This window comes from Asparagus officinalis, chromosome 7, assembly GCF_001876935.1.
Source record: "Asparagus officinalis chromosome 7, Aspof.V1, whole genome shotgun sequence".
NCBI lineage: Eukaryota > Viridiplantae > Streptophyta > Magnoliopsida > Asparagales > Asparagaceae > Asparagus > Asparagus officinalis.
The window spans coordinates 5599939-5615055 of record NC_033800.1 but is presented as its reverse complement, the minus strand read 5'-3'; the positions used below and the strand labels follow the sequence as shown (position 1 = coordinate 5615055).

Below are 15117 nucleotides of genomic sequence, written 5' to 3'. Positions count from 1 at the left end.
ATATTTGTCCTATTTTAAAGATGATTTCTAATTAAAACCCTACTTAATTATAATGGTAATTTGGGTACACCATACTCCGGTAAGTTTTCAGATATATTGGATATAATAACTCCTGCCTGTTGTAAAAAAAAAAAAATACACGTAAAATCAAGTACACAGTAAATAATTCATATTCCCCGCCTACTTACTCGGTCCCTCATTCTGGGCGCTTGAAAGATATTATTTATTCTGAAATAATGCGCGCGCATGTGGTGGTGTTTAAGAATCACGCAGCTGCAAATCGTACGGAAAAATTAAATCAATCAGAAAGAAAGAATTATAGGGTACATCCCATTTGTTTCATTGATTTGAGTGGCCTCAGGAATCTGTCAGCTTCTTTAATAAAGAAGATAAATTCTTGAAAGAAATGTTAAAATCATGTGCATTTATTACCGTCTTCCATTTTTTGCTGCTTCTCATACTGTGGGTCCCTGGCCAACGACCCCCCTCGTCAGTCAGTTTTTTTTTTTTTTTTGCTGGTCAATCGTTATATAGCACACCATTTCGTATTGCGGAGTGGGCTTTCCAGAGATACCTGGGCTTCACATGGGCCTTTGTAAGCTCTGTTGTAAGTAATGGGTTAGAGGTTCCTAAGGATGAATATTACAAGGCAGGGTCAGGGTCAGCATTTAAGAGCGCAACTATCCAAGGCAAAATCCCTATTATTTGGATAGGGAAAATTCTCTAATGACCCAAAATATGGGACCAACATGGGGATATGTGAGGTGTCCCCCTCCTATTGCATAATGAGCTGATCATCATTAATGCTCAGCTTATTATGCAATAGGAGGAGGACACCTCACGTGTCCCCCCATGTTGGTCCCATATTTTGGGTCTCTGTAGCAACATTCGTTAGATAATTATATTTATTGGGAGAAATGCAAGTATTCTCTTTCTCGTCTTCCCTCAAAAGGAAGTGATATAACTTTACCCTGCAGGGCAGTGCATACACATTAGTCATTAGCTCACTTTAGAAATCTTCGGTTAGGTATAGTCTATAGTATCTACCAAAATCAAATGAGGGTATATAATTACAAAGTTGGGGTAACTATATGGTACTTAAGTGCAATTAAGACAATGTTTTAAAACCATAACGTTTGCGAATAGACCCTTCTCCTATGACATGGTGGGACCCCCAGCCACACCTCGATAGAATTCAATTCTAAAAGGTGACTGAAGAACCATAGCATTTCGAAGTTATAAAATTTACACAATTATGCCCCTGTTCATCCACAGTGAGATACGACGATCAAAATGGAAAGAGAAGAGTAGGAAACATGAATAATATAGAATCTTGATAATCATCGGTGTGTGCAATCTAGTGATAAGATAGAAAAGACTCAGCAAAGAACAAGTGGTCTACAAAAGGAAAAGATGCTTTGCTTTCTTGGAGGACATCAAATACAGTTGTGCGTGAAAATGCACAGCATATTGGTAAAGAATTGGAATATGGACTCCGACGCAAAATTCGATACAAAGCAATTGTTTTGTCATTGACATATTTAGGTACACATGAGGACAACTCCTCTGACTCTTGCCTCTTCAATTTTCAGCAAGAGTGATGATAATTTCTTTTATCTCTCAACTCTGGTAACAAGGAGTTACATGAATTCATCAATCATCTGTCTTTTCAATGAACGACCTCATAACGATGTTACAACAGCCAGCTTCCTTTCTCTACAGATACAACACGATTCATCCTTTGTTTTACACGGCCATTTGAACTCTAAAGGATGCTACGCCAGAAAACCGCCTTTGATTACAGCTTGATACCCGGTCGGTACTCTCCAATTCCGAGCAAGTCCTGCATGTCAAAATCAGCCATTGATCAAAACTCTGAAGTATGGGGGAAAAGGGTCAATGTTATTTCATGTTGAAGAAGTAAAATCATTTCACTTAGTGCTATCAGATGTATCATGCATGCCTGAATGGTAAAAGGTTGCGCCGTTGCGGTATGACGTTATTATCCTCGAAATGAAATTTATGGCAAGATCAACTTTAGGGAAGGTGGGAAATTTGAGAATATAACAGATAATGTGTACCAACAACCCTCAGGAAATGAGGATGGTTGAAAATCAAAAGAGAAATTTCTACTCAATACTAAACAGTAACGACATCAAAAATACGATGGTCTTTGTATCCAAACTTTCCATGGTTTCAATGCTGTAATTGATATTTCATCATTCAAAAAAGTTCAAATTGCAGATTAACAACTGAATCAATTATATAAATTTGGTATCATCTGAAAAGGTCAAGTAGCCGAAATTTCTGCTGTCCTAAGAATGCTTACCTGACATGCTCTATTTTTCGCTCGAGTTTCTGCTGTGCTAGGAATATCATGGTTTGGTTTCAAAAACCTTTTCTCTCGCCGCTCACAAGAACCCCACCCATCTGAGAACCTCCCACCTCTGATTAAAATAGCCAAAGTAAGAAAGTTTGTAATGACAGAATAAATAAGATCAATCAGTAGGTTAATTGTTCAGAGTTGAACATACTGCATATATGCACGAACGACAAACTCAGCGCGCTGGACATTACGATTTTCATCAAATTCAATGGACTTGTCTCTGATTTCGTATGAAAGATTGAAGTAAAATGATATCTTCCTCCATCCTGATAGGGAACACAGTCAAGGGATCAGTTTCTGTTTTAAAACGCTTAAAAGAACTATGACTCTTCAAGTCTCAAACTTCGTACCTGATTTCTTTATATATGGACTCCCGGATATCATCGTATAGTCAGTTTTCTCCAGAATCTGCACATATGAAATGACGAAAGTTTTAATTGATGTGGGCAGGATTTAACTTCTTAGTGCAAGAAACGGAAATGAAAACCTGGATTTTCTACTAGAAGGAAATTCATAGGTAAAAAAATTGTACCATTATATTCTTCAATTACTCAAGTCAATGTGTAGCAGAGACTGTAACATTAAGAGCGGATGAAGGCAGTGTAATGTTTAGCATAATATCATTGAAACTAGGGTCTATATTGCAGTGCTTAGTGTTAAACAGATATTGATGCCTACTTATGAGTCACGGCTAAGCATGAAACTCATTATCATTCAAATAGATGATCATTTGAAGTAAGAAATTTAGGTGACCCTCTAATACTAGTGATGTCACTTCTAATTCCAACTTCTAAGCTTTGAGAAAAGCGGTGCAATTTGCAATCACATTTAGTTTTGACTACCTGATATTCCCCCAATGTAATTCATGATTAACCAATTGATCTAGTTCAACACTGTTTTCGGTCAAAAGACTTACAAAGATTCGAGACAATGAAATAGTTGTTCTCTTTTATTAATCTCTTGGAAAATAACAAAATATTACAGTTCTTTAGTTACAATTTCGATTCTAGGAAGCTGTGCCGGAAGAGACTAGGCGTCGGCTCCGTTGACCATATGAATAAAATAGCACCGTTCTTTATACTACCAAGTGAGATCGAAATGAGTCGCTTCGGGGAGTCTTTGAGATGAAGAATGAACTTTTTACGAAGGGTTTTGCCTCTTTGAACAAGTGAGAAGAGTGCCAACAATGTTTGAAGATTGATAGTTATGTGGCTAAGCCGAACAAGATCAAAGATACTAGATGTTAAGGGCTAGAGGTGAACAAAGTTCACAACGTAAACTTCTTTCCCTCATGGTTCGTGACTCGGGTAATTGAAGAATAGGTAAAGGATAGTAATGACACAATCAATGCTTTAGATGTCCTTTTCTTGAAAATTTAATGAAGAGGGGTATTTGTAGGATTTGTGTTGAATTGTGTACGGAGTTCATTTGTGCGGAGTTGGGTCACGTCTGTGCAACAACCATGTCTGTGCGACAACCATGCTGCCAACCTCTATCCATCACTTCGCTAGATTTGCATTAAATGCGTTGTGGGCATGAAATTCGGAGGATCCTATTCATCATTATGGGCGCCAGCTCTTCAGTTACTCCACATTAAATGCAGTGTGGCCTCCCATCGCCATGTAGCTAGCCGGAAGTTGTCATTATTATTATCTTCGTCCAATCAATTCACTGTATTGAAACTACTAGACTCAGGCTGAGCAGTTTGGCTAGGTTTGGTGGCTCATTGCCTCGGGACCATGTGCATCATCTTACATGTACCGTAGACTTCTCGAAGTCAATGCATTAAATGGGCGTCACTGTGATTAGACTTTTGATGAAGCTGTTAAATCATGTCAGTGATGCCCCGTCTTCTGTATATGGCATGCGGAGTCTGATTTCGTGTTGCTAGCTCATGCTTATCTTTACCTTGTGCATCTCCATCGGCTACATTAGTTTGGACTTTCATGGAGTTTTAGGTCTGCCTGGGTTATGCTCCGTTGAGTTATGCCAACTTTCTTGGCTTTGTTGGATTTAGGTAGTATGACTCAATTACCTTTGGGGCCCATCTTTATGTTTAACTCATCTTATTGAAAGGTTTGTACTTTTTGACCAACTACAAACACTATACCATAGGAATACAATATTTGCTAAGGTTTATGAGAAAAGACAAAAGTTGCACTTATCCTTTCTTTCATGATGAGATTAATTTCCTCTAGCTTTAAGTACAATTATAAATTCAACTTATTTATTTAGTTCAAAATTTGAATAATGTCAGTTCACATGATGCATCAATCATCATGATAAGAGTACATATATTATTGTAAGCGTCTAAAAATGCCTATAAGTGTCCGTATGCAGCTCGAGACGGAGAGAAGATGACGAACGTCGTTATCCGAGTCTAAGAGGATTATCTGACGCCGACAAGTGTATGAACCGGAATGACAAACCAACTGTGTCTCGTACGCTCAGCGACCACCTCTAATTGGCCGTCACGCTCGTCAGTCAGCCCGCGCGCGTAAGTCAGCTCCAAGTGACCGGATGCGCACGTTAGTCAGCCCGCGCGCGTAAGTCAGCTCCAAGTGACCGAACGCGCACGTTAGTCAGCTCGCGCGAAGTGTACAAGTCAACACGGCAGGTAAATAAACGAAACGGTGAAAAATACAAGTCCGGGAAAGTCGGGAAACACCTCAGAACTCGCATGGCGCACAAGTCACCCAAGAGTGACCCGTGGCCGCGCGGGTCACCGCGGTCCGTCTCGCGCCCAGAACTACCTGTAACCTTCAAAATGTGTTTTCAGGCTGTTTTGATCGGTTTCTTCTGTTTCAGAGGTTCCTACCTGCCTAGATATCATCTACAAACATGGTTAGGCCGTTATTGATTGAAGATAAGGTTAAATCACTCATTTTTATCCAAATACCCCCCAACCGAAGCCTATAAATACAGGCCTAGAGGCTCATTTCACGGGGGCGAATTGATCAAGAGGACGAGGTGCTGCTGGATTGAGGAGTCGAAGGAGCACGAATTTACAGCGAAGGCAAGTCAGATCCCGGCGAGCTTCAGCATAAAGAGGAAGTCTTTCGAAGGATCCGAACACGTATTTCCCCTCGTCCGTTCCTTGAGATTAGGCTTGGTCTTAATCTCGAGAAGAGCTACTGATTTCGCTTGATCGATTTTAGTGCTTCAAGCGAATACTTTCTTGGTGAAGTAAGAGCTCTGTTAATTTTCTGACAACCGGATTTGATCCGTAGGCGGTCCACGGATATCAACATCCCCGGTACAGGCAAAGATCCCACGCAAACAACGAGTGATAAACGTCCGTTGTGTTTGTTTTGACGAGAGTTGTAATTTTTTTTATTTTTATTGTATAAGAGTCTTATAAAAAGACTATTTTTTGTTTTCATTATAACGACTGAAGTTATAATGAATATCTTAATGAAGAAACTAACTTTTACCACAAACAAACTGACGATCACAGTGGGAGCTAACAGCTTCGCTGCCGAAGCTGTCGTGTCACAACCACGGATCTGGATCCCGATTGAAGAAGAGGTCGAGTACGAGTTTGACCAACAGAAGTTCGAGGAGTATCTGTCGTCCTCCTCCTCCAAATCCTCCTCCACTCGCAAGCGCAGGAAGATCAACGCCCTCGTTGCTGCTGTAATCACGCCTTGCAACGCCCCTCCGGCCTCCAACGAGATCGGATCTGTAGATCTGGACTCCTCCTCAATCAAGGAGATAGCCGATGGATCAGCGCCAATCCTATCGAAGAGGGCACGTCAAAGGAAACGTCAACGCCTCGCACGCTAACTCGTTGAGGCTTTGGAGCCAGTGGACGAGATCTGTTACAGGACGGATCTGAAATTCAGGGAACACCAAGCGCCCCAACAGCGAGCAAACACCCTCTCCTCCAAATCATCAACAAGTGAATGGATCCAAGTCAAAAGGATCCGTTCAACTCTTGAGGAGCGAATCCAGAAGCGCCACGTACTGCTTGCGCACGCATGAATTCTTGTGCAAAAGGCACAAAAGATGCAGAAGAAGGACATAGCCAAGAAACAACCAAGACTGCATCAAACTTGGAGGCCAAAGTACGAAACAATGGCTAAAAAGATGAAAAAACGCGAGTCACACCAAGATGAGCCACCCAGCCGCGGGTCACTCAAGTCTGACCCGTCAATCTGCGGGTCACTCAAGTCTGACCCTCCAAGCCGCGGGTCACTCAAGTCTGACCCTTCAAACCGTGGGTCACTCAAATCTGATCTTCCCAGCCGTAGGTCACTCAAGTTTGACCCGCCCAATCGCGGTTCACTAAGGTCTGACCCGCCCAACCGCGGGTCACCAAGGTCTGACCCACGCCAGGACCGAGATAGGAGACACTCTGCACCCGTTTTTCTGATTCCGTCGAGTTTCGCCCCTGTTCTGATTGATCCAGTACTTCCAGTGAAGCCTCACGGTAGTGTAGACTTGTTCAAAAGCAAGAAGCCAATAGCGGATCGTCTGGGTCCTTTGCACAAGGATCGAGATAAAGTTTCGATCAAATAGCGCTTGGGTCCGGTGATTGAACCCCGAGCAACTACTCGAGCTAGGGGTCGCACACGCCCTCGCAACAAGTCAGAGCCTTTCTATAATGGGAAAACTCCTATAACTGACAGCCTCAGATTGTAAGTCATTATCCAAGAGCCCGTTAAGATCCCGCGTTCACGAAAGCGTGGCTCCAAACACGTGACTCTTGAGAACGCCATCAAGGTAACAAGTCCTCAGAAGGAAACGTGTTCGTCAGATGACGATGTTATACTTAAAAAGTCATGTCAACACGGATAGATTGCTCCGGTCATCATGCCGATGAGTTGTACTATCGAGCTGGGGGTACGAACAAACCTCGAAAGAGAGATTTTCGAGAGATGAACTTTCATTATCCGTGTACCAAGATAATTAGGACAGTGTTATCAGCATGTAGTTGTCCTAAGACCGCTCCGCAGAGGGTCTCAGTATTTGAGAGGATCTCTAACGGAACGACTAAGTCCAAGCCAAAGCGTTTCTGTAAGAAACGATCGGCCGTTCAATGTGACGAACTTCCAGAAGTCATAATTGAAATGACTGATAAAGGAAAGTCGGCTCGACCTTCTAGTTCTGACCCCCTCGTATCGCATCGTCTAACTCGGCTACGCGCAGAGACTACTAGACATAAGGATTATCAAAGAATGCAAAGGGGATTATCCTCGGATGACGAAGCATCAGATGCTAACTCCACAGTCACTTCTGACAAAACAGTATCTAGTCCAGGAGAATCCCACGAAGTGTTTATGATTAACACCGAGGAAGTAGTCAAAATGGTTGAGGATGCTCTAGCCAAGCAGAAGAAGCATTCAAAATCAAATTGGAAATGGCCATGATGCGGATGAAGGAATAGCACGACCAACAGATTCGGGCTTTATCCAATCAACTTTGTGAATCTAGCCGTTGTAATATTGCTAACCAAGCAGGTAGCGATTCAGACATGGACGAACATCTCGATGCTGATAACCCTCCCGTTGATCAGAACGTTAGGGGCGGCCCCACTAAGAATAATGATGCCGGGGTAGTCCCACTAATGATGATAACACTGAAGGTGGTCCTGTTATTCCTCTTAGAAATCGTCCAAAGCACGATACAAGCGAGGATGAGAAAATAAAGGATCTCGAAAGAAAAATCAACGCTCTGATGTCTACGCAAGAGGTGCAGAAGATCGGTATTCCGTGTCCTTACCCAAGAAAGTGGGATTCGATCCCGTATCCGGCGAAGTTCAATCTTATCAACTTCACGCCGTTCGACGGGAAGGGCTCGCCCACTCATCATCTGATCTACTTCAAGTCCCACTTGGGTATGATCTCCGGTAATGAAACCTTGATGGTTCGATCATTTGTTAGTACCCTTCGCGGACCTACCTTCGATTGGTACACCGTCTCAAGTCCGGAAGCATCAACAACTGGGAAGACCTAGAGAGCCTGTTCCTCGCTCATTTCTTTGATGATGACGCCGAGGTGTCAATCAGGATACTCTTCGATGAGAAACAAGAAGACGATGAAACAGTCGATGACTTCGTCAAGCGCTTCCGGAATAAGACGATGAACTACCGAGATCCGATCACAGAGGACATCATCCTCTAAACCTGTCACAACAACATCTCTTTGGACGTGTTGAAAGTTATGAGAGTAACACCATCCAATACCTGGAAAGAGTTGAAGATGCGCGGAGAGCGGACCGAACGCTTCCTTAGAAGGAAGCAAGCCGAGAGAAGCCAACCGATGACTAATCCTCCGAACTCAAGCATCGTCTCCTGTGATAAGGGGAAGACACCTGTAGCAGTTGTTGATGTTAATCATATGTCGTAACAACAACCCCGAATGCAGTAAAAGACTTCGGATCCAAGACTTCAAAAGGAGTACTCCTTTAAGGACGAAGACGTTCCAGCCATTTTCGAGTCCCTCCTTGAAAATAACAAGATCAAGCTACCACCTATTGTAGATCAGGAGGAAGCCGACAATATTGTGGATCGAAAGTACTGTGCGTACCATAAGAGGATCATTCATCCTACCAAGGTTTGCTTTGCTCTCAAGAATAACATCCAAACCTTGATTGAAACCGGCGTCATAACGCTAAATTAAGCTGAATGAAGACTCTGACAAGTATAAAAGTATAAACTGCTCCTTCCGACACTCCGAAGAGTATAGAGTATAAACTGTTTCTCAATCCTCTAACAGGTATATGAGGTTAAACTGCTCCCTGCATACTCCAACAGGTATACGAGTCTAAACTGTTTTTTTTTCACGGAAAATTCCTGAAGAGTGTCATATCTGGTATTCTTAAGGATAACCCGATCATCAAACTAAGTATAATGTTAAACCCAGTTTCGCGAAGGAAGCTGAGGGTGGATGATTCATGTAATGGGAAGTTCCCGGAAGAATGTTACATATAATATTCTTAGGGATAACCCTGTCATTACAAACAAAGTGATAAATACCAAACTCTCGCTGTTAAAGTCTTGACATAGCACTGAAAATTTTAATTCGAACGGTCTATTGCGATTGTCAAATTCCCTTCGTATCAAGATCTCGTCATTTGACATCGAAAACCCCTACTGTGATTTATACTTTCACTCCTACTTGGTCAAACATTTAAGCAGTTAGGACCATAACCAAAATCCTCTCTCGATTCTTTCCATGAATAAGAGGTCCGCAAATTGAACAATCAAACCTTTAACAGTTAGGATCGCTCAAACCCCCCATTTGGTCAAACCTTCCTATAGTTAGGGTCAAAGCCAAAATCTCCACTCGATTCCTTCAATGAACCAGAGGTACACTTCTAAATCGAGTGATCAAACCTTCCTACAATTAGGGTCACCTCAAACTCCCGTTTGGTCAAACCTTCCTACAGTTAGGGTCAAAACCATAATTCACTCTCGATAAATGAGAAATTAACCTTTAGTTCGGTAATCAAACCTTCCAACAGTTAGGATTATTTGAATCTTTCGATTCACGGAGTGGAGATCCCACTCTTAGTTTCACTCTTCAGATTCTCAAAGTGGAGACCCCACTTTAAGTTTTCTTTACAACTGGAGATAGAATATAAAATTCTTCATCTTCAGCTTTGGGAGATAGAATATAAAATTCTTCCTCTCCCGCATCGGGGTCGTCTTTACCCCAAGAGAAGACATAATCTTTCAACATTATAACTCCCAAAATCCGTGTTTCACATGCACGGGAAACTTTATTCCAAATTCTAAGTAGGGATAAGTCAACGCCTAACACGCGTTGCCGGTTTAGTCTTTCACCGATTGAAAATGATACCAGAATCCAAGTCTGGGGAATTTTATTCTGAATCCTAAATAAGGATAAGTCAACGTCTAACACGTGTTGCCAGTTTAGTCTTTCATCGATTAAAGAATACACCAGAATCCGAGTCTGGGGACTTTTATCCTGAAACCTAAGTAGGGATAAGTCAGCGCCTAACACGCATTACCGGTTAGTTCTTGACCGTAAAAAAAACAAAAGCCCACATATTTGATATTATGACAGGTTGTTATTAATAACACCATAATCTGTACCTTACACGTATGGGGAATTTTATCCCGAATCCTAAGTAGGGATAAGTCAACGTCTAACACGCGTTGCCGGTTTAGTCTTTCACCGATTGAAGAAGACACCAGAATTCAAGTCTGGGGACTTTTATCCCGAGGCCTAAGTAGGGATAAGTCAGCGCCTAACACGCGTTGTCGGTTAGTTCTTGACCGTAAAAAGAACAAAAACCCACATATTCGATATTATGGCAGGTTGTTATTAATAACACCATAATCTGCGCCTTACACACGCGGGGAACTTTATCTCGACTCCTAAATAGAGATAAGTCAGCGCCTAATACGCGTTGCTGGATAGTCTATTCCCGTAAGGAAGACGAAATCTACGTATTCAATATCATAGCACTAAGAGAGTTAACTCTCTTAGCATAACGTTACAAGTGAAAACGGATTTAAACAATTCGCATGCTAGCCCAACTCAAACGGTAGTCGGTAAAGGTACGTCAAATCCGTTACTGACTGAGGATTGGCCAAAAATCCTAAGTCTACGCCTAACACGCGTCGCCGTTTAATCTTTTCACGTGAGAAAGACGAAGTCTACATATTCAATTTCGTAGCACTAAGAGAGTTAACTCTCTTAGCACAACGTTACGTGCGGAACGGACTTAAACAATTCGTACGTTAGCCCGACTCAAACAGTAGTCGGTAAAGGCTCATCAAACCCGTTGATGGCTGAGAGTTTGCCAAAAATTCTATATATGCGAAAGTCATTGACGCATCAGTTTTATTAGTTGGTCTCGTAACTTGAGCATCCAACAACTTTAGGATAAGATCCATATCTGTAGACGAAACAACTTTAACAGTTGGTTCTGCAGCCCGAAATTTGGGACCACCACGCTTTAATACCTTAAGAGCTTAAATTGTGTAGACTCCAACAAACGTACGAGTATAAACTGTGTTAAACGCCGGTCAACGCGTTATAATAAAGGTCAACGCCGGACAACGCGTTACAGTAAAGGTCGATGCCGGTCAACGCATCGATAATTTTGCCAAAATAAGGCTAAATTCCAGATTAAAGGATGGTTCCAGGAAGTTCAATTAAGATCCAGATATGAATTCCCGACGAAGACGATCAGTTCAACGTTAACTCAACAACATGAGCTAAATCCAGAAATTTACTCAACAACTTCGGTTCGAGACTTCGATAACGGTCAGATGATAAACGTAGTACCAGAAAAACTTTATCTGCTCGATAAAATACTGAGTAGACTAAAAGCTGAAGAAGTCAAGAATTAAAGCCAGCTACAGGTCCTTTGACACCGACTGAAGGTGGGGGGCCTATCACATCCAAAGTATTTCAGACTTCTCTATAAAGGAATGAGACTGAAACACTTTGGAGGTGGTATCTGTAGGCGTCTAAAAATATCTATAGGTGTCCGTACACAGCTCGAGACGGAGAGAAGATGACGAACGTCGTTATCCGAGTCAAAGAGGATTATCTGACGCCGACAAGTGCATGAACCGGAATGGCGAACCAACTGTGTCTCGTGCGCTCAACGGCCACCGCCAATTGGCTGTCACGCTCGTCAGTCAGCCCGCGCGTGTAAGTCAGCTCTAAGTAACTAGACACACACGTTAGTCAGCCCGCGCGCGTAAGTCAGCTCCAAGTGACCGGACACGCATGTTAGTCAGCTCACGTGGAGTGTACAAGTCAACACGACAGACAAATAAACGAAACGGCGAAAAATACAAGTCTGGGAAAGTCGGGAAACACCTCGGAACTCGCATGGCGCACAAGTCACCCAAGAGTGACCCGCGGCCGCGCAGCGGCTGGTGACCCGCGGCCGCGTGGGTCACCGCGGTCCGTCTCGCACCCAAAACTACCTATAACCTCCAAAACACGTTTTCAGACTATTTCGATCGGTTTCTTCTGTTCCAGAGGTTCTTACCTGTCTAGATATCATCTACAAACGTGATTAGACCGTTATTGACTAAAGATAAGGCCAAATCACTCATTCTTATCCAAAAACCCCCCAACCGAAGCCTATAAATACAGGCCTAGGGGCTCATTTCACGGGGGCGAATTGATCAAGAGGACGGGGTGTTGCTGGATTGAGGAGTCGAAGGAGCACGAATTTACAGCGAAGGCAAGTCAAATTCCAGCGAACTTCAGCATAAAGAGAAAGTCTTTCGAAGGATCTAAACCCGTATTTTCCCCCGTCCGTTCCTTGAGATTAGGCTTGGTCTTAATCTCGAAAAGAGCTACTGATTTTGCTTGATCGATTTTAGTGCTTCAAGCAAATACTTCCTTGGTGAATTAGGAGCTCTGTTAATTTTCTAACAATCAAATTTGATCTGTAGGCGGTCCACGGATATCAACATCCCCGGCACAGGCAAAGACCCCATGCAAACAGCGGGTGATAAACGTCCGTTGTGTTTGTTTTGACGAGAGTTGTAATTTTTGTTGTTGTTTTCATTGTGTAAGAGTCTTATAAAAAGACTATCTTTTTTGTTTTCATTATAACGACTGAAGTTGTAATGAATACCTCAATGAAGAAACCAACTTTCACCGTAAACAATTACACTTGTATGATAATCGCTTGTTGAATATGGCTTGCATTGAAACAATCATATTTGATTAGGGTTGAAAGTTTGACTTTGACTAAAAATACAATTAGAATTGAATTTTAATTGGAAGAAGACTAGGATTTGAATAATTCTTGAAAGTATCATGAGAAAGGAATTCTATGGAGAGTACAATTTATAAAAGGCATCATGAGAAAAGAATCGTGTAGGAATAAGAATTGGTCAAAGGAAGGATCTACATGAACTCAAAATAGGAAGAAGAAAAATCTATGAATTCCCTTTGAGAGATTCGTTGTATTATAAGAAGAAATGGGTTAAGAAGATGAGGAAAAAGAAGAAGAAAAAGAAGAGAGTACTCTTATGCGGATTTACAAGAGGAATGTTATTCTTGTGAGGATTTACAAGAAATCGGAGGGATCATCATTGTGAGGTGGTAATGAGAGGATAATGTTTATGTATTCTTCTTCTTCAAGTAATAAAAAAGTCTCCCCATTCTACTGTGGACGTAGGCACATTTTTGAACCACGTAAAATTTTCTTGTTTGCATGGATTGTCACTTGTTTTTTATTATCTTGCCATAAAGTTAAGGGTTTTCGTGAAACCCTAAAAGTTGAAGTCTTTGTTCAAGATCTAAAGTCGACTGGGTTCCCAACTTCACAATGGTTTGCAAATAGACATTTGGTGCAGATTGTAGACAGGACAGGTTATGTTGAATCCTGTATCTAAATATCTGACTAGACAAACATAAAGCCTCGCTCAACTTAGCTAGTTAACGAAAGACTACTAGTCATTAACATGACTGGAACCGCATCTTATGGGAACTTAGATTAAGATGTAAACTAAATTTCTCATAATAGGATTTTAGTTGGACTACTTAACCAACAACTGTATTTAACCTAAAATCGGAAGATCCGGTCCTTCAACTGGTAAAGCGAAATGTTAATCGTGGACTACATCAATTGAGATGCCTAAATATGGAATCTAAGTTGAAGCTTACCTAGCCATGATTGAGCTATTGAACACTGAGACGAGTTAATTACTCCATTAGAACAAAATCAAAGAATATCAGCCAAAATCCTATCAGAAGATATAGAGTGACCTATCTGAATTGAATTTTGATTATTAGTGATAGTAATTCATGTAATATCAGTAGCAAGTCAACAGCTGAATTCGAAAGTTTACAGTTTTAACACTGTTCCCAGAACACAAATACGAATCAATCAATTCCAGGTATCATAATCTCAGTATTTCAAGAGTCTGATCAATTGTCCCCACGCATTCTCATATTGAATTGCTCTAAAAAGGATGAGCTCAGTCAAATTTAGCCATCCATGTCGAGGAAAACGACAAAAACACTAAAATTTATCAAGATTAAGAAAAGGAATTTGTGAGATTTTACCGCCATAGCTGAATTCTGATACTGCTTGAACATGGAAACCGAAGGAAACCGCCCCGATAAACTATGCGGCGTCGAATTCTCCTTCTCCTCTCTCCTCCACTGATCCATCGCCGGCGACTGAGGGCTCTCCACCAGAGGACTCACCTCCTTCCCCCGCTGCTTTCCCGATCCCGGTGACGAGTATGCCAAAGGATATGGCGACGGTGACTGCATCGGAGAGCACACAACCGCAGCTCTCGCCGAGCTTTTCACGACCACCATTCGGTGGTCCCCGACCCTCGCCATCTTCGGCGGACGCCGCTGGGCCCACTGCTCTTCTTGAACCACCTCTCCGTCGGCGGAAGCTCGAAATTCTCCCTCGGACGGGGATCTAGGGCTTCTCGAGCTGAACTGATGGTTGGAGCTCTTGATGGCGAGAAGGGGCTTTCGAGATCTGGAGGCGGCGGCGGAGTCGATGACCGCCCATAGCTCGGCGTCGTCGAGGTCTCGGTCTTCGATGGGGAATTGGATCGTTGGGGACGACATAATAGCGGATGTCCGTTGCTAGGGTTTTGAGATTTCTAGGGTTTTGGGAGTGAGAGTCGAAAATGGCGGAAAAAAATTTATTCAAATTTGAAGCGACGGTCTGTTGGTCTCAGGATAAATAAAAGGGAAAAATCTCTTCTAACCCAAAGTTTTACCCCCAATTATTTAAAAACCCACTCACTTTTACAA

The 15117-nt window shown here is 42.2% G+C and overlaps 1 protein-coding gene across 1 annotated transcript; it reads right to left on the bottom strand.

The window, feature by feature from the left end:
* LOC109850820 lies at nucleotides 1395-15001 on the bottom strand. The gene is made up of 5 exons (XM_020420883.1): nucleotides 14404-15001; nucleotides 2737-2794; nucleotides 2535-2652; nucleotides 2330-2447; nucleotides 1395-1843 (listed from the first exon to the last, which is right to left on the bottom strand). The coding sequence occupies exons 1-5, from the start codon at nucleotides 14926-14928 to the stop codon at nucleotides 1799-1801; spliced, it is 864 nt and encodes a 287-aa protein (XP_020276472.1). The 5' UTR covers nucleotides 14929-15001; the 3' UTR covers nucleotides 1395-1798.

Bases quoted from the DNA above. Each gene is read 5' to 3' on its own strand.
- LOC109850820 (XM_020420883.1), bottom strand. From the start codon at position 14,928: ATGTCGTCCCCAACGATCCAATTCCCCATCGAAGACCGAGACCTCGAC. The intron at 2,795-14,403 runs GTAAAATCTCAC...TCATATGTGCAG, and splicing joins ATCAGAATTCAGCTATGGCG to ATTCTGGAGAAAACTGACTA. The intron at 2,448-2,534 runs GTATGTTCAACT...TATTTTAATCAG, and splicing joins GTCGTTCGTGCATATATGCA to AGGTGGGAGGTTCTCAGATG.